Source organism: Leopardus geoffroyi, chromosome C3 (assembly GCF_018350155.1).
Source record: "Leopardus geoffroyi isolate Oge1 chromosome C3, O.geoffroyi_Oge1_pat1.0, whole genome shotgun sequence".
NCBI classification, from domain to species: domain Eukaryota; kingdom Metazoa; phylum Chordata; class Mammalia; order Carnivora; family Felidae; genus Leopardus; species Leopardus geoffroyi.
Window position 1 is genome coordinate 27,294,759 of NC_059338.1, and position 24,488 is coordinate 27,319,246.

The 24,488-nt window shown below is 51.1% G+C and overlaps 1 protein-coding gene across 14 annotated transcripts in view; it reads right to left on the reverse strand.

The window, feature by feature from the left end:
* The window catches only part of ATP2B4 (ATPase plasma membrane Ca2+ transporting 4), a 98,130-nt gene that overhangs the window by 26,681 nt on the left and 46,961 nt on the right, over positions 1-24,488 (reverse strand). For 11 of the 14 annotated variants that reach the window (XM_045456402.1, XM_045456405.1, XM_045456394.1 and 8 more), the window contains 9 exons: positions 13,342-13,539; positions 12,472-12,729; positions 11,902-12,027; positions 11,078-11,203; positions 9,946-9,981; positions 8,213-8,374; positions 4,471-4,685; positions 3,896-4,138; positions 3,121-3,362 (listed from right to left, as the gene is read on the reverse strand). In XM_045456402.1, the coding sequence (XP_045312358.1) occupies positions 3,121-3,362; positions 3,896-4,138; positions 4,471-4,685; positions 8,213-8,374; positions 9,946-9,981; positions 11,078-11,203; positions 11,902-12,027; positions 12,472-12,729; positions 13,342-13,539 (1,606 nt within the window). The remainder of the gene's footprint in view (positions 1-3,120; positions 3,363-3,895; positions 4,139-4,470; positions 4,686-8,212; positions 8,375-9,945; positions 9,982-11,077; positions 11,204-11,901; positions 12,028-12,471; positions 12,730-13,341; positions 13,540-24,488) is intronic. The other 3 variants (XM_045456399.1, XM_045456404.1, XM_045456400.1) reach the window with 1 other exon arrangement.

A 24,488-nucleotide genomic window follows, 5' to 3' on the forward strand; every position in this document is an offset into this window, starting at 1 on the left:
GCATTTTCTGTACAGGCATGCCTCGTTTTGTTTTGTTTTGTTTTGTTTTGTTTTTTACAAACTGAAGGTTTGTAGCAACCCTGCATCCAGCAAGTCTGTTGGCACCAATTTTCTAACGGCATTTGTCCACTTCCTGTCTCTGAGTTACGTTTTGGTAAGTTTCACAATACTTTCAACTTTTTCGTTATTATTATATTTGCTATGGTGATCTGGGACCAGTGAGTTTTGATGTTACTATTGTAATTGTTTTGGGACATCAAGAGTCGCGCGCATGTAAGACAGCAAATTTAATCGATAATGTTGTGTGTGTTCTGACTCCCCTGCCCAGCTCTTTCCCCGTCTCTCTCCCTATCCCCTGAGAGACAACAATATTGAAATTAGGCCACTAATAACTCTACAGTGGCCTCTTAAGTGCTCAAGTGAAAGGGAGAGGTGCACATCTCTCACTTTAAATCAGAACCTAGAAATGATTAAGCTTGATGAGGAAGGCATGTGGAAAGCCGGGAGAGGCTGAATGTTAGGCCTCTGGTGCCAAATAGCCAAGCTGTGAATGCAAAGGAAAGGTTCTTAGAAGAAACGAAAAAGACTGTTTCCGCGAAGCCCAAGTGGTAAGCGCGTGAAACAGCCTTGTTGCTGATATGAAGCGAGTTTGAACGGTCTGGATAGAAGACGAAACCAGCCACAACGGCCCCATAAACCAAAGCCGAATCCAGAGCAAGGCCCTAACTCTCTTAAATGTTATCAAGGCTAAGAGAGGTGAAAAAGCTGCAGAAGAAAAGTCTGAAGATAGCAGAGGTTGGGTCATGAGGTCTAAGGAAAGCGGAGATCTCCATAATATAAAAATGCAAGTGCTGATGTAGAATAACGGTGTTGGGAAAACCAGACAGCCACATGCAGCGAGTTCTCCAGAAGGACTAGCTCAGATGATTAACGAAGGTGGCTACACTGAACAGCAGCTTTTCCGTGTAGACGCAACAGCCTCATACTGTAAGAAGATGCCATCCAGGACTTTCACAGCTAGAGAGAAGTCAGTGCCTGGGTTCCAGAGTTTCAAAGGACAGCCTTACTTGCTCGTTAGTAGCTAATGCAGCTGGTGAATTTACATTGAAGCTAATGCTCATTTACCATTCTGAAAATCCCAGGGCCCTGAAGAATTATGCTAAATCTATTCTGTCTGTGCTCTCTAAACGGAACAACAAAGCTTGGATGGCAGCACATCTGTTTATAACAAGGCTTACTGAATATTTTAAGTCCACCGTTGAGAGCTGCTGCCCAGAAAAAGACTCCTTTGAAAATATGACTGCTCATTGACAATACACCTGGTCACCCAGGAACTCTGATGGAGATGTCCAACGAGATTAATGTTGTTTTCATGCCTGCTAACACAACATCCATTCTGCAGCCCATGAATCAAGGAGTAATTTCGACTTTCAAGGCTTATTATTTAAGAAACACATTTTGTAAGGTTATCGATAGAGATTCCTCTGGTGGATCTGGGCAAAGTAAATGGAAACCTCCTTCCAAATGCCATTAAGAACATTCATGACTTATGGGAAGAGGCCTGCATATCAACATGAACAGCAGTTTGGAAGCAATTGATTCCAACCCTCATGGATGACTTTGACCCTCAGGGTTCGAGACTTTAGGGGAGGAATTCATTGCAGATGTGGTGGAGATAGCAAGAGAACTGGAAGGAGCAGTGGAGCCTGAAGATGGGACTGAATGACTGTGATCTCGCGATCAAACACGGACAGATGAGGAGTTGCTTCTAGCGGATGAGCAAAGAAAATTTCTTGAGATGGAACCTACTCTTGATGAAGATGCCGTGAAGATCGTTGAATGACAATAAAGGATTCAGAATAGTACATAAGCTTAGTTGATAAAGCAGTGGCAGGGTTTGAGGGGAAGTAACTCTAATTCTGAAAGAAGTTTTACTGTGGGTAAAATGCTATCAAATAGCATCTCTATATAGCATCTCATGCTATAGAGAAATTGTTCATGAAAAGAGCCAATCTATGCGGCACACTTCACCGTCTTATTTTAAGAAACTGCCACAGCCACCCCAACCTTCAGCACCCACTGCCCTGATCAGTCAGCAGTCATCAACATCGAGGAAAGAGCCTCCACCAGCAAAAACATTATGATCACTAGGGGCGCCTGGGTGGCTCAGTCAGTTAAGCATCTGACTCTTAATTTCAGCTCAGGTCATGAGTTCACGGTTCATGGGATTGAGTCCTGCATCAGGCTCTGTGCAGAGCCCGCTCGGGATTCTTTCTCTCCCTCTCTCTCTGCCCCTCCCTAACTCATGCATGCATGCACACACACTCTCTCTGTCTCAAAATAAATCAATAAACATGAAAAAAAACAGATTATGACCACTAAAGCTCAGATGATGGTTAGCATTCTTTTAGCAATAAAGTATTTATAAAATAAAGTATGTTATATATATATATACATACATATATATATGTATATATATATATACATATATCTATGTATATACATATATATATGTATGTGTATATATATATATATATATATATATATATATATATACATATATATACACATCATGCTATGGCACCCTCAATAGACTCCAGTCTAGTGTAAGCATGAGCCGTATATGCACTGGGGAATCAAAAAGATTCATTTGCCTCACTCTGTTGTGGCGATCTAGATCCGAGCTCACAACGTCTCTGACATAGGCCAAAGTTACATTGAACCATTTAATCATAGGAACCCCATGGGCATTATTCTGTTTTCAGGCTAGCAAACGAGAGCTTGGATCATTGCGGTCTGAATCCTGGCTGCGCCACTCTTAGCTGTATCACCTTGAGCAAGTTACTTCACCTCCCGGGACCTCTGTTTTCTCACCTGTAAAGGGGGGATAACAACAGTATCTGCTGCACTGAGCTGTGAAGATTAAATGGAACAGGCCACCCAAAGGCACGTGAAAACTGCGTGGCCCCGAGCAAGCGCTCAGATATTGGTTCTGCGGTCACCGCCCCGAAGCGGGGCTCACGTATCATTCGGCGGGGCTCAGCACGGCGCGGGTTGCCCGGACCTTCCTGGGGGGGAGGATTTCGCAGGGAAGGAGAAGCGGGGGAAGGAAGTGCTCACTTGCGCAAGATGATCTCCGAGGCGCCCTTGCTGTACATGCGGTAGCCCCCGCTGGGCTTCTCGATGACCGTGCTCATGGATTTGCGCACCGAGTTGAAGGTGTACACCTTGTAGAGCTTCTCCTCGGGCACCTCATTGCGCACCGCATGGTAATCCTGCTTCAGGTCTGTGACAAAGCCCAGCAGAGCGCATTCGGTCTTGCTGCCCACCTGCCGCGGCAGACCTCCCTCCTTCTCCGGAGGCTGAGAGAAAAATCATACGTGGCATTTGAGTAACGGGCCTCGACTAGGGAGAGAGCTGAGGAAGGAAAGGACAAAACTTTCATGCGTTTTCTTCCCAAGGGTAAGCGGGCAGTGGGCAGGGGCGACTGTGGTCGCTGGGCCGTCCGGGGCTCCATTTACCCTGGGGGTGGTGCTGGAATCTCACCCTGTGCGGGTCTCATTCTAACCCCCTCTCTGAGTTTCTGGACAATATGTACTTTCTTCCTGGTAAGCCCAATTCCGCTACCAGCACGAGGTCTCTTCCAGAGATTCCGCCCTCAGATGGTGCCTGGTGGGCGCTTCATGGCCGTAGATTTCTACCTGCCTCCCCACCTCCGCTCTCCTCCCATGGATCATTCCCTAGTCACGCCAAACACGTTCAGTGAGGAGTAGGAAACGTGACGGGGGATGGCAATTGAGGCAGAACAAACAAGAGACAATTGCTCTGTCCAGAGGAGATTGACGGTCCCTTCCGACCACCCCGTTCGAAGTGTCCAGGCAAAGGGAGAGCTTACCAGAATCTTGGAGGTATAGGCACTGTTGATAGAAATGCCATTGACAATAAGGTCCAGGACCTTGGGCAGGAGGACATCAGGGCTCGGGATCTGATGGTAATGGGTGTCTCCAATATAAGCCTGTACCACGGTCATGCGGTTCATGGTCAACGTGCCGGTCTTATCAGAGCAAATGGCTGTGGCGTTGCCCATTGTCTCACAAGCATCCAGGTGCCGCACCAGGTTATTGTCTTTCATCATTTTCTACAAAGGAGATGAGAGCAGACTTGAGAGGGGACCGAATACAGGTCAAAGGCCATGTTTCGGCCAACATGTCTCCACCTCTCATCCTCTTGTTGGCACAAAAACGCAGGATACCATTGTTGCGAATCCTCTTTAGATTCCACTGGCCTCCCGAAACACTGGTGTGGCTGATCAAGAGGGCCTTTCACCTGTGAGCAGTGCCAGCGGCCTCTGCCCCTGCGAGGTGCCACGCAGGGTCTGTGGAGACGGCCCGGCCTTTCACCCCAGGCTACACGGCGCCCTCCCTTCCCATCTCTGTCCTGAAAGAAGAGCCAGTCTCGTTCCCGTCTCACCTTCACGGAGTAGGCCAGGGAAATGGTGACAGCCAGCGGCAGCCCCTCTGGCACAGCCACCACCAGCACAGTGATGCCGATGATGAAGAACTTGACAAAGTACTGGATGTAGATGGGAGTGCACTCGGGCAGCCAGGCTCTGCGGTGGATCACGAAGTTGTCAATCACAAAGTACAAGATCAGGATGAGAACCGTGATGGCAGACATGATGAGGCCTGTCCGGGAAACAAGTCACATGAACCCAGGCTCCAGGGCCTTCCCGGGGCCCTAGCCAGCGGTGGGCTGGCAGAAGTTAGAGGCTTTGCTACCAGGGTTTAGAACCACTCCCTCTAGGGAGTCGTACCCAGATCCCCTATCCATTCTCTGTTGCTTACACATTACCGTGCAGGGAAAAAGACGCTGGTTTTGTCTCCCACAGACACAGGCTCTAGTCTCGGCCCTGCGCTAACTGGACTCGTGGCTTTGTGCCAGGTTTTGTCCCTCTCTGGGCCTGTTTCCTCATTCATAAACAAGGAGGTGGTCTAGTTTTCTTTTTCCTTTTGGGCAAGGTCATCTAATACTTTATGTTTTTTATTTATATTTATATTTTAAAAAATTTACACCCAAATTAGTTAGCAGATAGTGCAGCACTGATTTCCCGAGTAGATTCCTTAGCGCCCCTCACCCATTTAGCCCATCCCCCCTCCCACAACCCCTCCAGCAACCCTCAGTTTGTTCTCCATATTTATGAGTCTCTTCCGTTTTGTCCCCCCCTCCCCCGTTTTTATATTATTTTTGTTTCCCTTCCCTTACGTTCATCTGTTTTGTCTCTTTAAGTCCTCATATGAGTGAAGTCATATGATCTTTGTCTTTCTCGGACTAATTTCACTTAGCATAATACCCTCCAGTTCCATCCACATAGTTGCAGGTCTAGTTTTCTAAAACAGCATTTTATTGGGGTGCCTGGGTGGCTCAGTCAGTTGAGTGTTTGACTCTTGATTTTGGCTCAGGTCATAATCCCAGGGTCATGGGATCGAGCCCCACGTCAGGCTCTGCGCTGAGTGAAGGGCCTGCTTAGGATTCTCTCCCTCTTTCTCTGCCCCTCCCGTGTGCGTGCACATGTGTTTTCTCTCTCTCCCTCTCTCAAAAAACAAAAAAAACAAAAAAACCCTAAAAACAAAAACCCGGGGCGCCTGGGTGGCGCAGTCGGTTAAGCGTCCGACTTCAGCCAGGTCACGATCTCGCGGTCCGTGAGTTCGAGCCCCGCGTCGGGCTCTGGGCTGATGGCTCAGAGCCTGGAGCCTGTTTCCGATTCTGTGTCTCCCTCTCTCTCTGCCCCTCCCCCGTTCATGCTCTGTCTCTCTCTGTCCCAAAAATAAATAAAAACGTTGAAAAAAAAAATTAAAAAAAAAAAACAAAAAAACAAAAACAAAAACCCAGCATTTTATGATTCTATCTCAGACCTACCCTCTTTCCACAATTCATAACGTAGTGACTGTCTCTGCCTACTTCCTAGTAGTTTATCAATTTGGGTTTCTCCCCTATCAATTCACGACTCGTTCACAGCGATGTCCCTAAGGTCACCTGCATGACTAACTTCCAGAACAGTGTTTCCTGACCTTTCTCTTGACACAGCATAGATAGGAGGTGACAACAATTTGTATGTTTACAACAAGCAAATATTTCTATAGTGCTTGCTATAGGCCAGGTAAGCACCTCACGTATACAGACCCATTTAATCCTCACGAAACCCCTGTGAGGTAAGTTACTATGATCATCCCCTTTCATGGGGAAATCAAGGCACAGAGAGGTTTGTTTTTTTTTTTAAAGAAGATCAAAACAAAATTATGATCTTTAAATTTTTTAAATTTTATTTATTTATTTATTTATTTATTTATTTATTTATTTATTTCGTTCATGATAAGTGTACTCTTTAATCCCCATCACCTATTTCATCTATCCCCTCACCCCCTTCCCCACAGAGAGTTTTCTGGAATGGACATTGGCTGGGGGACCAACTATTCTGGTTTGCCTGAGGCTGTGCAGTTCCCTGGGATGTGGGACTTTCAGAGCTAAAATCAAGACAGTCCCAAGCCAACAGGGACAGCTGGTCATCCTACAACACTGATGTAAATGGAAGAATCTTTTCAAGGTCAGAAAGCACCTGGCCCGGGTGCTGTCTGGCCACTCTGAAGGCTGAGGGAATCACTATCCGGGCACCCTGCGCCTCTCTGTGGCAAAATATCTGGGAAGAGCTTTGCTTCAAACCCCAGTCTAGTTTGGGTCTTTGCTCTTCCTGAGGGCCTAATGACTCAAGAGAATCAGAGCAAGGCTAGAGGTGATTATACCAATGAAAGCGTATTCTTTTGAGCTTTGCTTCAGCAGGGTCAGGGCTGATGTGAGGCAAACTGGGTGCGTAGGGTCCAAAATTTAAGGAAGTGCTCCCTCCCAGGGTGACACATTGCCTCGCCCGACTCCTGGCCTAGCTTGATACGTAAACTAAAACAAGAGAGGAGACCCAGTGGCCGGCCCACCAGGTAGCTCGCACTCCCTAAAGAGCAGGGCAGGGATCCGGAGGACAATAGAAGGGGTCAGGCGGGGTCTGTTTAATGTTTCACACCTATGCACCAGGCTCAGGAATGTGATTCCACACCCGCAATTCATCTCATCCGTGTACAGTTTATACGCGAGAGATGTCACAGCGGTCAAAATCAGCTGGGTACTAGAACTGAAAGAATAGGGCTAGACTAATGCGGTCCAGCAGAACTCTCTGCGATGCTTCAAACGTTCGCTGCGTGCGCTGTCCCATAAGGTAGCCACGACCTGAGTGTGGACATTGACCGACTGAACTCAGGCTGATGTGACCGAGGAACTGAATGTTTAACTGTATTTGATTGTCAGTCGATGTAAGCGGGAACAACCACCCAGGGTTAATGGCTCTGCAAAGCTTCTGGCTCCCCAGTGTGTGGTCAGCCCATCGGCGGCACTGGCATCGCCTGGGGGCTTGTCAGAAGTGCAGACTCTCAGGCCCCGACCTCCTGACTCAGAATCTGCGCTTTAACCAGGTTCCGGGTGAATTGTCCACACAGAATGTACTGGTCTAGCCTCTGATTGTGGTAAAGAGAGGGGTGGGGTCAGGAGATAATTAAACAGTGGGACAAGACCGTACCTGGAGGGCTCTGCCCACTGAAGGCGCAATATTCCTTCTGTTTCCTCCTCCAGCCCCGCCCCCCCCCGCCCCCACCCCTTAACCCCCAACAGAAGGTAGAGGGAGAATATAGAGGCAGTCTGGAAAGAGCCTCTCCAACCACAGGCTTCCTTTTTCCTCCAGTCCTTACTCTGAATTTACTGTCCTGTGCCTGGCCAGATGCTAGGACCACACTCGGGAACTGCCTCCAGGAAACAGGAGCCTTCTCTGCCCTTGAGGAATTTATAAGTCAATACACGAAACAGGTGGGTGGTTACCAGAGTCTTCCGTCTCCCTGAAGTAAATCTCCCCTGTGGGACAGAAGTTCTTTATTTCCCACTTGGCGGCAAGAGACCACGGGGCCTTTAACCCTCGCACGCTGGGACACGCTTCTCCCTGAAAAGGCCCAGGGAGTGGCCGGAGGGTGGCAGGGAGAGGGGGCCTACTCCCTGGGCTGCACGAGCCCCTTGGAAGTTTCGGCTTCTTTCTGCCAGCCCGGTTGGTACCGAAGGGAGACAGGGAGGCCAGGATCCAGAACAGCACTAACGAACAACAAGAAGGCGCCGCCCTACTCACCAGCTTTCCCGATCTGAACAGCCAAGCGCGTCAGCTTGCCCTGCAGCACCGACTTCTCCTTTTTGGGCAGCTTGGCCGCCTTCTTCTCCTTCTCCTCGTTGTCGGTCCCCTCCTGGCTGTTGAGTGGCTGGATTTCCAGGGCCACCCCATCCTGAGTTTTTGCTAGGGTACGCACAACAGAGAGGACAGGTGAGCGCGCAAGGTGACGGCAGCGAGTGGCAAGCACGTGAGAACCCCAACTCCTCTGTCTCCTTCCTGGAATCCACCTCGGACCCCCGATGTCAATTCTGACCACTCTCACCCCGTGCCAGACGGGGCACTTGCCTTGCACCCTCCACTGGGGCCTTGGAATGATATTCTGACAACTGGAGACGAAACGGGAGTGCTTTCGGGATATGGGTTTCCTCTTCAGTGGCAGCTTCCTGGCACCACCTCAGAGCCCCAAGCCAGGCTTATTCCAGCAAGAGGATTAGTCATGCCGCTAAGCGCTATTACCAACAACCATCCCTCCTGGAATTCAGTGCTCAGAATGGTGAATCTTCACTGCAGGAAGGGGCCGATGGGGAAGGCTGGAAGACGTTTCTAGAGCGTAAGGGCCCTCCCGGTCTGCTCTGTTAAATGGTTCATCTCTCTCTTCCTATAGACCGTCAGGGGAGAAACACAGACCCCCCCCAATACAAGATGTTTTCCAGTTCCTCCTCATATCAGTCGAATGACAGCGGAAGGAAATGCCCTTTCTCCCCTGTCTGACGAAGGTGGGGAGGCACAGAGTGGGGAGGTACAGGGGTAAGTCTTTTGCGGGGGAGAGGGAAGAAGCTGGTATGAGGGACCCTCTGGAATGAGAGGGATAAAGACAGACATATAAACCCATTTTGCTTTCGAAAGAAGAGTTAAAGAGACCTAAAATTAAAGAATTATTTCTGTGGAGCCCTGGTTCTCCGATGGGATGACTTTATTCCTGAAGACTCCTATGACACGGGTCCAAAGAGCAAAATAATCACTAGTGGCTGTCTCAAGAGAGCCATTCTCGCTGGGTCCTAGCACCCCTCCAGCTTCACCCCCGTTGGAGCTCAGTCCTTTTGCTTAGGATGCCCTTCCTGAGATACTGTCTCTGTTGTCAGACTCACAAACAAGACAGAGACGGGATGTAGACACAGCCACCAAAAAGAAAACACACACCAGATCGGGAGGAAGAAAACAGACTGAGGGGAGAACAAAGAAAGAGGTGGGGAGAGGTACAGAGAAAGGGCTCTGTCCAAGCACCCCCGAGAAGACTAGAAGAGAAGACCAGACCAGAAGAGGACACCGATGAGGCAGCTAGCAAGAGGAGGGTGCAGGGACTGCCCACCCCATCTCCCTCCACCGTGAGGACCCTGAAGTCTTCCAGCCCGGAAACCGATGACCTTTGGTGTTTAAATCTGGCCGAGGGCAATGAAGCAATGCGTTCAGAGCCCAGAGAAGAGCTGATCCATCCCACACGCTCCCCAAGAGAAACCTTGACAGGAGATTCCATGAGACAACAGCAGAGGGTGCTGTTGTCCCATTTTGGATTGGGATTGGGACCCCCTGAGACCGCCCCCAAATCTCTGCACCTTCCTCAGGATGAGGCATCCAGGCCACAGCAGCAGATAACAGATTTATGGAGAGGACAAAGGGAGAAGGCAGATGGCCTGGAAAGGTCTGATTTGAGTGTGGGCAGGTAGAGATGGTAAATGAGTGGGTGGCGAGGTTACCTTTGTTGCGATTTTCAGGGACTCCTTGTTTTTTACCTGTTTGAACAAGAAAGAAAAAAGTGGGGTGGAGACCCAAAGCGACTATTAAGAGATCAGATATCCAATCTGTTGGTCCTGCTCAGAGCCCAAAAGGGCGACAGCAAAGGGGCTGAGCGGCAGGGAAGGGACTATAAAGGAAGTTCACGTCTCTGCTCACATCCATGCTCACGAGGGGCTCTCCTGAATCCTGGGGGTGCAGACCAGCCACTCGTGCAGGTGAGTGCACACCCACACCTGAGCTGCGTTCTCCCGGAGCCCGGCCGCTGCTGGGAGGCTGCTCCCGGCCTGAGTCACATCGCTGGGAGAAATGGGGTGGGGGTTAGAAAGTGAGAGGCTGGAACTGTTTCTGCCTAATGGCGAAAGCTCTGAAAGGGGTCTCCGTGTCAATTCACCGGCACCAGGCAAGCTTCCTCCTTACTCATTTGCAGGTAGCTGCAAAAACCACTAGTCTAGCTCCTGGGGGAACGTGTTTCATTTCCTTTTGATAACCCGCCCTCCACGAAACAGCCTGAGATGGTCCTCTAGCCAAGGGACAGAAATCCTTCCCTCCTCCAAGGAAAGAAGGAATGCCTAGGGAAAGGGGAAGACTTCTTTTCAGTATCTCTTCTTCATTCACCCTCTGTGTTTCCTCCCTTCAGGAGCACGTGAATGGCAGAGACAGGACTAACTCTGGGGGGAGACATTACCTCTCTGTTCCCACTCTCCTAGCTGTGTCTCTCTTCCCCTGACAGCCCACGGTTTTGGCAGTTTACCCTCAGCCTTGACGGGTCATTTAATCCCCCACGTTTGTGGAAGAAGGGTTGGGGGGTTGCACGGAGGGCATCTGGGGCCGGAGCACCTAGCCAGCTCCCTGCCCCTGCACAGCCATTAACAGACACGGGAGTTGAGCCTCAGAGGTGACCTGACTTGGTTTTCATCAGAGCACCCTGGGGAGCCAGGCTTGACATCTTTATCTCGGCAAGACGTTCAGATATCTGTGCTCTTCATCCAGCAGCTTCTTCCACGCAGATGTTCCATCCGGGTGTGTTCTCTTGCCTCCCGCTTTGTCCATGGGCATGGGTGGGAACAGAATGTCATCTCAAACGCCCCTTACCTTTTTTCTTCTTCTCCTCCTCTTCTCCCTCGCTGGCTCCCAAAAGGGTAAAGATGATTCCAGTCTGAGAGTTGATACCCACAGCTGTCACTACCATCCGGCCAGAACCTTCCATGACATGGGTCCCTATGTGAGAAAGGAGAAGGTGGGAGGAGTGTTGTTTTTTATACCTAGCCAGGCTTTGGTGTGGAACGCAAACTTAGAAAACAACAGTCCCTCTGCCTTCCTTCCCCACGGATAATGATCCGCTCGGCAGATAGTGGGAAACGGTCAAGAGCTGGGCCCATTTAAAGTAGACCGAGCACTCCAGCTGATTCCAACGGGTAGCCAAGGTTGAGAATCACTGCTCTAGAACGCTGGTTATCTTTACTCACCCAAGTACTGTTGCTCCCAGCTTTAGCTAATATGGTTGACCCTTGAACAACACGGGTTTCAACTGCACATGGTTTCTTTTCAATAAATATATGTACAGTTAAAAAATAATAATCAAATCAAAACAAATGGACCAAGCAGATTGGGGGGTAAGGAGAAAAGTGCGTCTAACTGCTTTAGGGTAAGACTCTTTCCCCCACCCCCACCCCCACCCCCACCAGCAGCGCCCTACCAAGGCTCCTAGAGCACTTGCTGTAGAGAACCTCTTTTAGGTTGCCCAATAACCCTGTATGCAACCCACCGATATGCTGCTGCCCCAGATAAAGCTAGGGGAAGGAGAGGGGGTAGGGCCAGAAGAGAGAGCGAGGCCTGGAGCAGGTCTCCGTAGCCTGGCTGGCTGGGGGAGGTAGAATGGGAAGTAGAATGGGGGCCGAAGCAGCCAGAGGCCATACCTGAGAGCAGCATTGGGTCCCTTTCCACAGACTTCTTGACATGGTCTGATTCCCCAGTCAGAGAGCTCTCATCAATCTTGAGATCGTTCCCCTGGATCAGGATCCCATCTGCGGGCAGTAGGTCACCTAGTGCAGAGAGGGGAAAGGGCAACAGGGAAAGAGGGGAGGAAAGAGCTTGGCAGAGGGTAGGAACCATCCAACCCCATTTCAGGGCTGCTTCCACGGGCCCTGCCCATAGGGCAATGGCCCAGGGGGGTACCTGGAGAGCCTCTGAAAGATGACTTCATCTCTGACAACCTGTCAACTCCTTATGAATTAACAGTTACTTCTCATGGCCTCAACATTATGGATTTTTAACCCTAAGACACACAGGGTACAAGTCTGACACTTTTTAGGGAGAGTTTCTTCTTTCTTTAGATCCTTCTCCACAACCTCCTTCCCCTGACTTAGAAGCTAACACGATTGCGGTCTTATCTTTTTGGGTCTTCGGTGATTCCCAGCCCCCTATGCCAAAGGACCTAGCCCTCAGATAGGGAGGGTGCCACAGGTACAAGAAGCTCGAGTTCTCACCGTATTTGATTTGGGCGATGTCACCCACCACGATCTCAGCCACGGGGAGCTGGATGATGTGACCATTTCGGATCACGGAGAATTTCTGTTCCTTTTCGATGCGGTTCTGCAGCCCCCGGAATTGCTTCTCTTTGCTCCAATCATTGAAGGCAGTCACCAGCACCACGATGATCACGGAGAACAGGATGGCTGCCCCCTCAATCCAGCCGGCTTCTGCCTCTCCTTCATCTTCTGGGCTACTTACGGGTAGACCACACTCTAGCCCAGGGAAAGGAGAGAGTGGAAGGGTCAGCTGGGGACCTTTTGTTAACATTCAAAACGGAAGTAGTGTCTCCACAATCCCCAGAACGGCAAGTCAGGGAAGGAGAATAATAGAAAATAAAACCCTTGGGTAGTAGAGCCATCCTCTGAGGGTACTGGAGGATGGCACGATTGGGCACCGTCTCGTTGCCAATAGAATTATTTGCGTGCTAGATAGCACGAAACATGTCATTGCCAATGACTGGCCAGTCGCATGTGCACAACTTAGGATTCCTAACGTGGTCAGGCTCCAGGTCGCTGCTATTTCCCATGATGCCAAATAGCTGGCGGGGGGGCACTGGGAGAAGCAGGTTTTGTTGGTTGGGTGAGGGTAGAGGACTGCTGATATTCTGCATGAGGATTTGATAGGAGAAGGGGAGGGAGACCCTGGAATCAGGATGGGTTGGAAGAACAGCTTACTAGCTACTTGCTGGTTTTCTTTGGAGAGCCCTGCCCCCGCCCCCCTCCGAACTTTTAAGCTACACCCTGCCAACTGCTAAGACCAGTGCTTATTGGAGGTGCTGGAAAGAACGCCGATCAGAGCCGCGCTGGGCTGCTGTGGACACTCACGTTCATTTTCTTCACCGGGGGGCCGATAGAAGGACAGGACGAGGGAGATGATGGCTGCAATCTCCAGGATGATGAGTGTGACATCTTGAAGGGCTTCCCACACTAGTTCTAAGAAGGTCTTGGGCTTTTTGGGGGGGATAAAGTTCTGTCCGAACACGTGCTTACGTTTCTCCAGGTCCGCAGGGTTCCCAGACAGACCTGGGAAGGAGATACGAGTAGGATGAGCAGGTGAGCAAAAAGGGGAAGAAATGAGGGACAGAAGAAGGCAGTTGAAAGACCTAAATAAAGACCCTCCGCTTCCTGTTCTGCCCAAGTGTGAGATCCAGCCAGGGTGACCAATCTCCCCACTTTGCCCAGGACGCGGGGGGGAGGGGGTGTGTGTGTGTGTGATACCTTCAGTCTCAAAATGGGCAAACTGGGACAAGGTGGTCACAGGCGGCCACTGGCTGCTGCTCTGTCCCCAGGGTAAGCTAGCCTAGATCTAACACCTCACCGCCTCCTCCCAAGGATGCTGCAGGCTCCAGCTCTGAGAACACAGACATTCAAACGGTCCCTGGGGCTGACAGAACTTTCCTCTCACATTAACATGTAACTACTGGTGATGATTCTACAACAGAGTTAGCTTCCATCCACTGGCTCACACACAAAGGCCCGGAAGAATAAGCTCTCTGCTCAAGGTCACGCTAGGAAGCTAGGAGACAGCCGGACCAGTTGTCCCGATTGGAAGTTCCAGGGGCTGTAGGAGAACAGGAGAGGCTTTCGGACTCCCAACTGTGGCCATCCCCTTGAGGCATATGTTCCCCCGTTTTCTGTCACCTCCCCCACAGACACAGACACACACCGCTAAGAGGTGCTACCATTCTAGTAAGTACTGTGGACTTACAGAAGTACTACTTAGACTAAGTATTAGGTATTAAGAGAAGCACTATTATTCACATTGATTGAAAAGAGAACACGAAAGTGAAGAGGCAAAGTCAGACGGTATGCAGTCCTTGATTACCAGCATGCTTCCCTCTAGCACATATGCTTATAAACCTGTATGAGTGTGCACCCATATTCCAGACATGTTCCAGAGAGAAAAGGGATAGGCAGAATTATTCCCTATTCTCAGTGCCGCCTTTATTTCAGGACTTTTTTTTTTTTTTTATGTCTATTTATTTTTGAAAGAGAGAGAGAGTCGGGGAGGAGGGGCAGAGCGAGAGTGGGAGACACAGAATCCGGAGCAGGCTCCAGGCTCCGAGCTGTCAGCACAGAGCCCGACGCGGGGCCTGAACTCATGAACTGTGAGATGGTGACCGGAGCCAAAGTCGGACGCTTAACAGACTGAGCCACCCAGGGGCCCCCAGGCCTTATATTTAGGCTCCTCTGCTGGGCCCCAGGAGGGGGTTATACTGTAGGGGAAGGAGGGAAATCCTAAAACTTCAACGGATGCCAGGTGGCATTTCTCAAGTTGTTTACCCAGAGCAGCAGATAAGCCCTGGGCTTGGCACCTGGAGCTGCACTGTTCCATGGGTTCCCACCCACAGGCAGGGTGGGGCGAGCTTTGTCTGGGGAAAAGAAAGTCCTAGCAGAGGAGAGTTAGAATCAGAGGGCAGGGACACTCCATGAAGCCTCACGAGGGAGAGCAGGGGACAGGAAACTGCAAGGAGAATTGGAGATGCTGATGCCAGAGGGCTGCTTCACACTTTGGTCAACAGGAAGGGCTATTCCCCCGGTGGGGAGGGGGGCGCGGCGTGAAGGCAGACCTCTACTCTCCGTCTCCGCTCAACAGGACCCAAGAGTGGTATCTTAAGTGGCAAGAGGAGAGATTTGGGTCAGATCTCGGGAAGGTACTTGGACAGAAAAAGACTTGGGAAAGGGGAAACCAGAAGGGGTGTTGCTTGTAGGGTCTGAGATGGCCTCCATTTCTGCATCCAGAAGACAAAAACCATCAGGAGGGGTACTCAAGATACTCCCCTGTCTGGGAGGGTAGATGAAGGACCCTGAGTGGAGGGAAAGTGTGTGTGTGTGTGTGTGTGTGTGTGTGTGCGCGCGCGCGCGCGCGTGCGGGCTCGGGGGGCAGTGGTGGTGAACTGGCTTCCACACTGGTGGAGTTGGGGAATAGAGACCACTCTCACCTGCCAGCGCTCAGTCTGAGAGGGAAATGGGGAGCCGGTCAGGGAAGCGGTGCCCATATTCTAATCCAGGGCCTCCTGCCTCCCAGTGCCCAGATTTGCCACCCTGGCCTCTGGTTGAGTGGCGTAGCCAACTCTGTGGGGGAGTGGGTTTGGCCAAAGCACTAGAAGCAAGTTGGGCTGCTTCCCAGAGGCTCCCTGCCTCCACCGCACTGCAAAGTCGGGTTCCCAGTGGGAAGGGAAAGCAAGGGCCTGGGAAAGGAGTGTTTCTGGGCAGGGCATCGTGACCCCCAGGCAGGCAGAGGCGGAGCAGTCGGCGGGTCCTGGCCGGTTCTTTCTCCCCGAGGACCTGAGAGAGCGAGGCTGTGCCAGTTTGGGACCCCTCTACTGGAGGGCCAGGTTTGCTCGAGGGAAACAGGAGTTCTGATCACTTGTTCATCTCCCCAGGGACGTTTCTCAAGGAAGCAGCGAGGAGATGCCATTGCCCCCTTACCAAGGTGAGTAGATGACTGTGAGGGCAAACCAGATATCAGATACTAGAGGTCATCTTAAGGGACATCCCAAGACCCCAACGGAGGCCAAAGCCACAGCAGCAACAACAATCTAGCTGAAAGCACCCATCTGAGGTCATCCTGCCCTCTCTGTTCTCAGATTAATACCCTGTGACCTCCCTCTCTCTCGTGCTCTATCCATTCAGCCAGCACATCCTGGCAGCTTTATCTTCAAAATATACCCAAGGTCTAGTCCCTTCTCACTTTCCACTGCCACCATCCTAGTGTGAGCTGGCACCCTCTCTTGCCTGGGTGATGACGACTGTCCTCTAACTGGTAACCTTGCTCCCACCCCTGCTGTCCTGTGCCCCGTCTCCTCCCAGCACAGTAGCCAGAACGATCTTTTTCAAACCCAACCCCTGGCACTCACCCACTGGTGGCTTTTACTTGGAGTGAAAGCGGGCACCGGGGCCTTTATGATGGCCCGTAAGGCCCCTCAAGAGCCCCCGGCCTCCCACCCCTCAACTCCTACTATTTGCTCCTTGCCCAGCGAGCCTTCCTGCCATGCCCTGAACGCGTTCGAGAAGCTTCTATTTCAGGGCCCTGCAGTAGCTCCTCCTTGGCTCAGCTTGCTGTTCACTAGCTCATTCTCTTACCTCTTTCCGGTGTTTGTACACCGACCCTGACCTCACTGATTTAATAATATGGCTTCTCCGCTCCAGCACTCTCGATCCCCTTATGCTGTGTCACTGTTTCCTTCCACAGGTCTTCTCCCCTAATATGTTATACGACGTATTCATTATGTCCGTCCACCGCCCCCTCCACAAGGGCGGGAGCTTTGTCTTTGTTCCTTAGGTCTACAACAGTGCCCGGCATTGTACGCATACAAGTGTGCTGAATGAACTGAATGGATGAGTAATAAATCAGGTTGCTAACGTTTAAGTGATTACTAGGTGCCAGATGCTTCACCAGGCACATTGGTGCCTTCTCGTTCAGACGCTGCAAACCCCTATGAGACAGTTACTGTTAACCCCATTTTACATATCAGCAGCCTGAGGCCTGGAGAGGTTATGTAACTACTCGGGCTCGTGTGTGACACAGTCTATTCCACTCCCCAGGAAGCAGCTGCACGCCCACCTACACGCAGAGGGGGCTGGGGTGTGGAAGCGGCTTCGTTCCAGGGTGACTAACTGGTCCTGCTTGGACCGGGACTTCCCAGGTTTGGGCCCCGAAGCTCCCGCCTCCTGGAAACCACCCGGCACCCCCTGGGTCCCATGGCTGGTGGCCCGCGTGCCGCTTTCCTCTGCGCCTCTACGCCAATCGGCCCTGATCCCACGGTTTACAACCGGGCCGAGTTAGTGTCTCCTTCCTGTCCTCAGGGATGGTGCCACCGGGTCTATCAGAGTCCAACCTATGAATCTCGCACTCGATACAAGGTTCATTATGGCCTTTTTTGGATCCAAGCAAACCAAACAACACACATTACGGAAAACAGAAAGGTCAGGCCTTGCTCTTGCCTCGATGGCCTCAAAGTCACACACGAACTTCCTGTTTGCCATTTTCTCTCATCTCTCTGCTCCACCTTAAGTCACCCTAAGCTGTTGCAGTAGCTATCTTAAGAAGTCAAGTGGCCGTCCCAGTTCCCAGTGTGCCCTGAGGCAGGGAGGGGCCTGTGGGGACTGTTAGCAGAGTAGCCTTGGGAATCCTCACTCCGACTTGTGGCAGGGCACGGGAAAGCCTGCGGGCCTGGGAGCTCAGCCAATCCCCAATTTTGGGCTTTTCATTCCATTCTTCCTGCCCCCAGAGGCTCTCAGGCCCTGCTCTCCACAGAGGTAACTTCGCATAAATCCTTGTCTAGCCGAGGACAAGGTATTAGACCCTGATCTCTGCAGTGGCTTCTCAAATACGCAGCTTCCTGGAGAGAAGCTTGGCAGGGAGAGAATGCTGGAAACACAGGAAAAGGATTTCCCTTAGAAATACATCAAAAAAAAAAAAAAAAAAAAGAGAGAGAGAGAGAGAGAGAGAGAGGAATCTTTGTCCCCAAGAACATGGGAGAGAGAAAGCCCCACCCAAATCAGGAGTGCTTTTGGCTCTAAGAACCTGACTGAACACATGAGCTGGGAGAGGCGACAAAGAATGTCAGGCTCTGAAGTCATCGCCCCTACCCCGTGCTGGGGAGTTTCACGGCCCCTGCCCAGGCTGGCAGGAGACGGAATACGCAGCAGTGGAAAATCTGTGTCTGCTGTGGGTCTGTGCGGGGAACCAGGGCTTGGGAGGAGAGGCGGCAGCCCGGCCCTCAGTGGCCTGGCTCCAGCAGGGAAGGGCCAGGGCCAGCCTCCCTGGGACGCCAAGCGCTGTCGGCAGTGGCACCCCTCACGAGAGCCAGCTCAGCCCCAGAAAGGGTGGGGCTGGGTCAGACATCACGAGGGACTTCCCAGCTGGCTGAGTTATGACACCTTGCCAAAGAGAAGCAGACTCATCTCCCACACACATAGTACCAGGGACAGGTTGCCCTGGGTGGGGTGGAAGGCAGCCCTCTTTGGTACAGGAGAACAGGCAGCAGAATACCTTTCAAGTCCTACCTTAAAAACCTTGCTTTGGGGGGGCTGAGGGGAGGGGGAGCTTGACATCAGCACAGGGACCGGCAGGCTTTCGGCAAATGTCACGACCTCAGCATCTCTAGCCTAGCACACCCACAGCTCGGAGATGTGCTCTCTGGCTGCTGGACCTCCAGCCCCTAGAGATAAAGCCATCTCCTCAGGGTCACCGCAAGAGGATGCCGGACTTGGGGAAGAATGGCCCCTTCCTGATGCTCAGTGAACCTAGCCCCGCAGCGTCGGCAGGGAGTGTCTCCCTTTGTCTGGCCCTCCTCTCCACGCCTTTTCTGAACACCCCAAAGCTGGCGCAGGGCAAGAAAGCTCCCTGGTCTGCCCTCCGCAGCCCTCTGCTCGGCCACCTGCTCCCACACCGCACGCGGGTGCTTCCCTCCAGTGTCACGCTCCCCGGTGCTCACACGTCAGAGCTAAATAAAAAGAGTGAAAGCCCTACTTCCAAGGGTGGATGCGACATCTGCCTCGGCCCAGGAGGGAGTGCTATCTCTCTCCCCACCGCCCCTAGCTGATGTTCCATGCAAGGCAACAAGAAGGTCCAGAACGAAACAGAACTTGCAAGCTTTTCTGCTGAGCTGCGAAAGGAATGCGGCACAAAGGGTTCCCGGCCTGGAAGCGGGGGCAAAGCGGTGGGGGGAGGGGGTGGTTCTCAGGCTCAGGAAGACTCATCCCCTCTCCCCATCAAGACTGCCCTGTCCCCTGCCTGGCAGCATTATGCCAGCCATCCCAGAAGCCCGGCTCTGGGCAAGGAGGGGCTGAACCGAAAAGAATTCACAGAGCCTGGGGTTGGGCTGGGGAGGGAAGGTCCAAAGCTGTCACGCACTGTTGGCCTCACTCAGCCCTGGGCGCACAAATCACACAGGGGACTCCCAGGATGCAACATGGAATCCCCTGCAGGGGGTGGAGGAGGGCGGGAGGCTCCGAGGGAGGGCGCTTTCACTCTCTTTCTCAATCACCTATTTTCCTCATTCCAGCTGTTGAGACTGCTTCCCCTGGGGCTTGGTGGAAACCTTTCCCACCCCTCCGTAAAGTACTCAGTATTTCTTGGAAGAAGTTACTAGACTTGCCTCAGCTTCTCACATCACAGCATAGCTGCTTTCTGGCTGTTTCGCTGGCCTGCCCACCTTCTCTTCCCTTCCCTCCCAGATGTTCTTCTGGCTTGAGTCTCTCTCACATCTTAAAGTAGCGCTAATAGATCTGCCCGAAGCACGATGGGCAGAGAGGGCCAGACTGCCAGCCTCTGCAGCCATGCCCACGTGCATTGCTTTCAGGATCACTTCTCTGGCCTTTTTGGTAGCCAGTCGGTTGAGTGTCCGGACAAGAGTTGAAGGTGATGGCTGTGGGGCGGAGGGCCAGAGGAAAGAGAGGTGGCTCGGCTATGCTTCTCTTCTGGAATTGACGAGCTCCTAAGAACAGGTAGTCTTTTTTTTTTTTTTTCTTTTTTTTTTTTTTAGTTTCTTTATTTTGAGGGGGGCGTCAGAGAGAGCAGGGGAGGGGCAGAGAGAGAGGGAGAGAGAGAATCCCCAGCAGGCCCTGCACTGTCAGTGCAGAGCCCAACACGGGGCTCGAACTCGCCAACCGTGAGACCATGACTTGAGCTGACACCAAGAGTCGGCCAATTAGCCGATTGGGCCGCTCAGGTGCCCTAGAAGTAGGTACTCCGAAAACACGCGATCCGCCCTAAAGACAGGGAGGAAGATATCAAAGAGGCCAGTTACCATCTTCCTCTTACGTCCGTTGCATCTCATATCCACTCCCCTGGTTCTGTACCCCTCCCCACCCCTACGCTAACATTCTCTAAAGCAGCGGCCTCTAAGTAGGGGGCACGCAACCATCTGCTGGAGCGTGGGAGAAGCACCAGAACTTTTTATATGACTTCATCCACTTCTATTTCTTGCATCTCTTACTATGTAAATAATACTAGTGTTAGAAGCATTAATAGTAATATAGTAGAGTTGTGGGTAAGCACGTATTATTTATCATGCGCTCAGCTTTTTTTCCAGATTGAAAATGCTACTGGAAGGGCGCCTGGGTGGCTCAGTCGGTTGAGTGTCCGACTTTTGATTTCGGCTCAGGTCATGATCCCAGGGTCGTGAGATCAAGCCCCGCATGGGGCTCTGTGTTGACTGCGGAGTCTGCTTAAGATTCTCTCTCTCTCTCTCTCTCTCTCTCTCTCTGCCCCTCTCTCCAACTTGCTCTCCCTCTCAAATAAAAAAAGCAAACAAAGAAAATGCTACTGGAAATTTCAGTCTGCACAGGGAGGAAGAGCCCATCCTAGTGTGTCCCAGCTCGTGGAAAATGGACAATGCTTGGTGGGACACGCCACTGACCTCAGAAGGCTTGGGGACAGGAACACAGTTAAACCCCAGAGATCTTAACATGGCAGGAAATATTACCCTAAACATTGCCGTTAATGAACCAGGATGGTAATTCAGGCGGGACTGTCTTAAAACAGATTCTTTCCCCTCTTGCTTTTTACTCCCCAAAGAATCTCAGCTTCCCAAACTTAGTGGCTGTCCAGTAACTATGCAGGGCGAAGACGCCGCCATTTTCTGTCAGGAACATTCGGCGAGTGCTAGCAGCTGCCATCGAGCACGGCCAGGCCTCAGCTTCCCCAGGCAATCAGAGGTACAGCGGTCCATGCTCCCAACTAGCCACGCCCACTGACGGGGCAGAAGCCACGGTTAATATTAGCACTGGGTCACAATTAGACATTTTATCAGGCATTGAAATATAGAGCAAAGTTTTGAATTACCTGTGCTTCTGAGACTCTCTGTGTTCCCGCTCTAGCCTAAGAACAGTCTATTCTGTTCTACCCAGTCGTAAGAACTTAGGGGAGGCATTTAAGCCTTTGGACCTGGAAGGAGGGGAGGGGGATGAATAAAATTAAATCCCACCTGCCTCTAGAATTGTGTAAATCCGGTATAATAAAACCATGCTCGTGTCATAAATATTATAAACTCCCAGTTCCATAAGGCCTCTTAAAGCTATGGTTTAAAAAAAAAAAAAAATCTGTCAGATCTATATAGGTGATGCTATCAACCCAACAGATAATAAAAAGGAAGGGTCATACTCTAGGAACCAATTTCCCCAGCCTTACTTCACCAGGTTACCAACTACCAGAATTCAAGCACCAGGTGAATGTCTTTATTCTTTTTTTTTTTAATGTTTATTGATTTTTGAGAGAGAGAGAGAGAGAGGTAGAGAGAGAGAGAGAAAGACGCTGAGTGCAAGTGGGGGAGGGGCAGAGAGGGAGACACAGAATCCGAAGCAGCCTCCAGGCTCTGAGCTGTCAGCACAGAGCCCGATGCGGAGCTTGAACCCACGAACTGTGAGATCACGACCTGAGCCGAAGTCGGACGCTTAACTGACTGAGCCACCCTGGCACCCCTCTTTTTTCTTAGTCTGCAGGGGCCTGCCACAGGGGACAGGACTACAGTAGGTTGTTAGGCACCTCAGTGCGGTCTCCTGTGACCAGGCTGGCTTTTTACAGCATCAGCTCTTTGAGGCACCTGGAGAGTGAAGTTCTTTTCTCGGCCCTGCTGCACGAAACAGCTCAGCATTGCCTTTGTCTGGGGAGAGACTTCTGTGTCACAGCTCCTCTGTGCCTCCTTTTCTATGCTCGTATTCCTCGCACATGCGAGGAGGTCATTGTTGGCACGGGGGAATAAACATTACTCATGGAAAAGTTGTTTTCGGACTCCCTGCCTCCCCAGCTCCAGGACCGGCCCTATGATTAAGTCTTACACGGAAACAAATCAGGATACAGACTTGTGATCTAAGGAAGCAGGAGAATGGCGGCAGACAGCCGCCCCACTGGTAGGGGGACTGGCGTTGGGGCATGGCCGGGGCCTGTAGCAGCAGAGGCACCTGCCATCAGAAGCCATGGCTTTCCACCACAGGTCTGAAACTAGGAGTGGGGAGGAATCTAAGGGCATTAGTTACATCGACAACATTTGCTGTCTGATGGTGAGATTAAAGCAGCATATATGATGGCCTTTGGGAATGGAAGCTGTCTGGGAATCAGGGAGGAGACAGTAGCAGCTATGAGAAATGGATTAGGAAAACTGGGAGGAGAGTCTGGATCCTTCTATCAGGAGCGTCCCAGGTTCCAACTGATTTGGACTCCTGAGCTTTGCTTTGTGAGAGAAACGACTGGCCAAAGCCATCAAGAGTGGTATAGGAAGGGGAAAAAGGAAGATCCTGCCTGCATTCTGATGGGTGTCTCTAAACGCCTGCATTGCTCAGTGAAAATAGAATGCGAATAGCCTCTGTTTAAAGTCAACACTACTACAAAAGTGGCAGAATAAAGAAACCTAGCTGACAAGAAGCATTGCCCAAAGGGCAGTCATTAGATTCTAGCCAGAGGGCAAAGACTGAGCCGTGGGAGAGCGACCAAGCCCTGCCATCTGAACTAGATCTCTTTGACATCCAGAGGTGAAAGGACGCAATGGCCATTGGTTGCAGTCATACAAGCAGGAACCTCTCCAGAGGAAATAATACATCGCACTCCACGGGCGCTCATACTCTGGCAGATACCTTCAGACAGGTGGGCTCCATTTTAATCTGAGACAGCTCATTAACTGAATACCCATCCTAAGCTTGAGCGCTGGATGCACATGATATGTACGTGGAATCCCAATATTTTAATCCCGATAACTGAATGGGCTAGGTATTAACATCATTTTCAAAGAAGGAAGAGACTCAGGGCGGTTAAGTAAACTGTTCGATGATACTCAGTAAATGGGGGAGCTAGTGTTTGAACTCATGAGAGATAGGAAACTGGATTCTAGCAGTCAAGAGAACACGGAAGGAAGCTCCCTCAGATTGCGAAGAAAACAAGACATGTTAATGTACAGATATCTAGATAAAAATCTCTTGCTCGTTCGCTCCTGCTCTCTCTCAATCCTAAAGAATCTGGAAAAGAGACTTGGACTCGTGTCCAAGTCCAACTCCAAACTTACAGCACTGGCTGGGGGTCAAAACTTCTTAGACTTGGCAAAACATAGGATGTAGGTTCCAAGGAAGGCTAGAAATAGTCTACTTCAAGAGGCTAAAGGCATCTGAAGGACAAGATCTTTTTTTTCCTTAATATTGTTTTAATATTTATTTTTATTTTTGAGAGAGAGACAGAGACAGAGACAGACTGCGAGTGGGGGAGGGGCAGAGAGGGAGGGAGACGCAGAATCCGAAGCAGGCTCCAGGCTCCAAGCTGTTAGCCCAGAGCCCGACACGGGGCTCAAACTCAGGAACCGCGAGATCACGACCTGGGCCAAAGTCGGATGCTCAACAGTCGGATGCTCAACCGACTGAGCCACCCAGGCCGCTCTGAAGGACAAGATTTCTGATTTACCTAATGCTACTCAGCCATGTCCCGCCTCACTGACGGGGCCAAGTAAGACCCTGTAACACAGATGCTATAACCATGCATAAGTGAGAAAGGAAGGTTCCTTTGATTCTGTCTCCATTCTGATGAGGCAAAATTTTATATTACCATGGCTTATCGGGCAACTGAAGTGAGCCAGGCAAGCATGAAGCCAGGTTTTCCGTTCTCTTTTAAAAGCACATTAAGGGGGCGCCTGGGTGGCGCAGTCGGTTAAGCGTCCGACTTCAGCCAGGTCACGATTTCGCGGTCCGTGAGTTCGAGCCCCGCGTCGGGCTCTGGGCTGACGGCTCAGAGCCTGGAGCCTGTTTCCGATTCTGTGTCTCCCTCTCTCTCTGCCCCTCCCCCGTTCATGCTCTGTCTCTCTCTGTCCCAAAAATAAATAAATGTTGAAAAAAAAAATTTTAAAAGCACATTAAGAAGAACTATATTAAAGTGTGCCAGGCAGGGTTGAAAAAAGTCATCAATAATTCCCTGACACGAAGCAAAGTGAATAATCCAAAGGTACGGTAGGTACTACCCTGTGATTTGCCCCCCTATTTCTAACTGT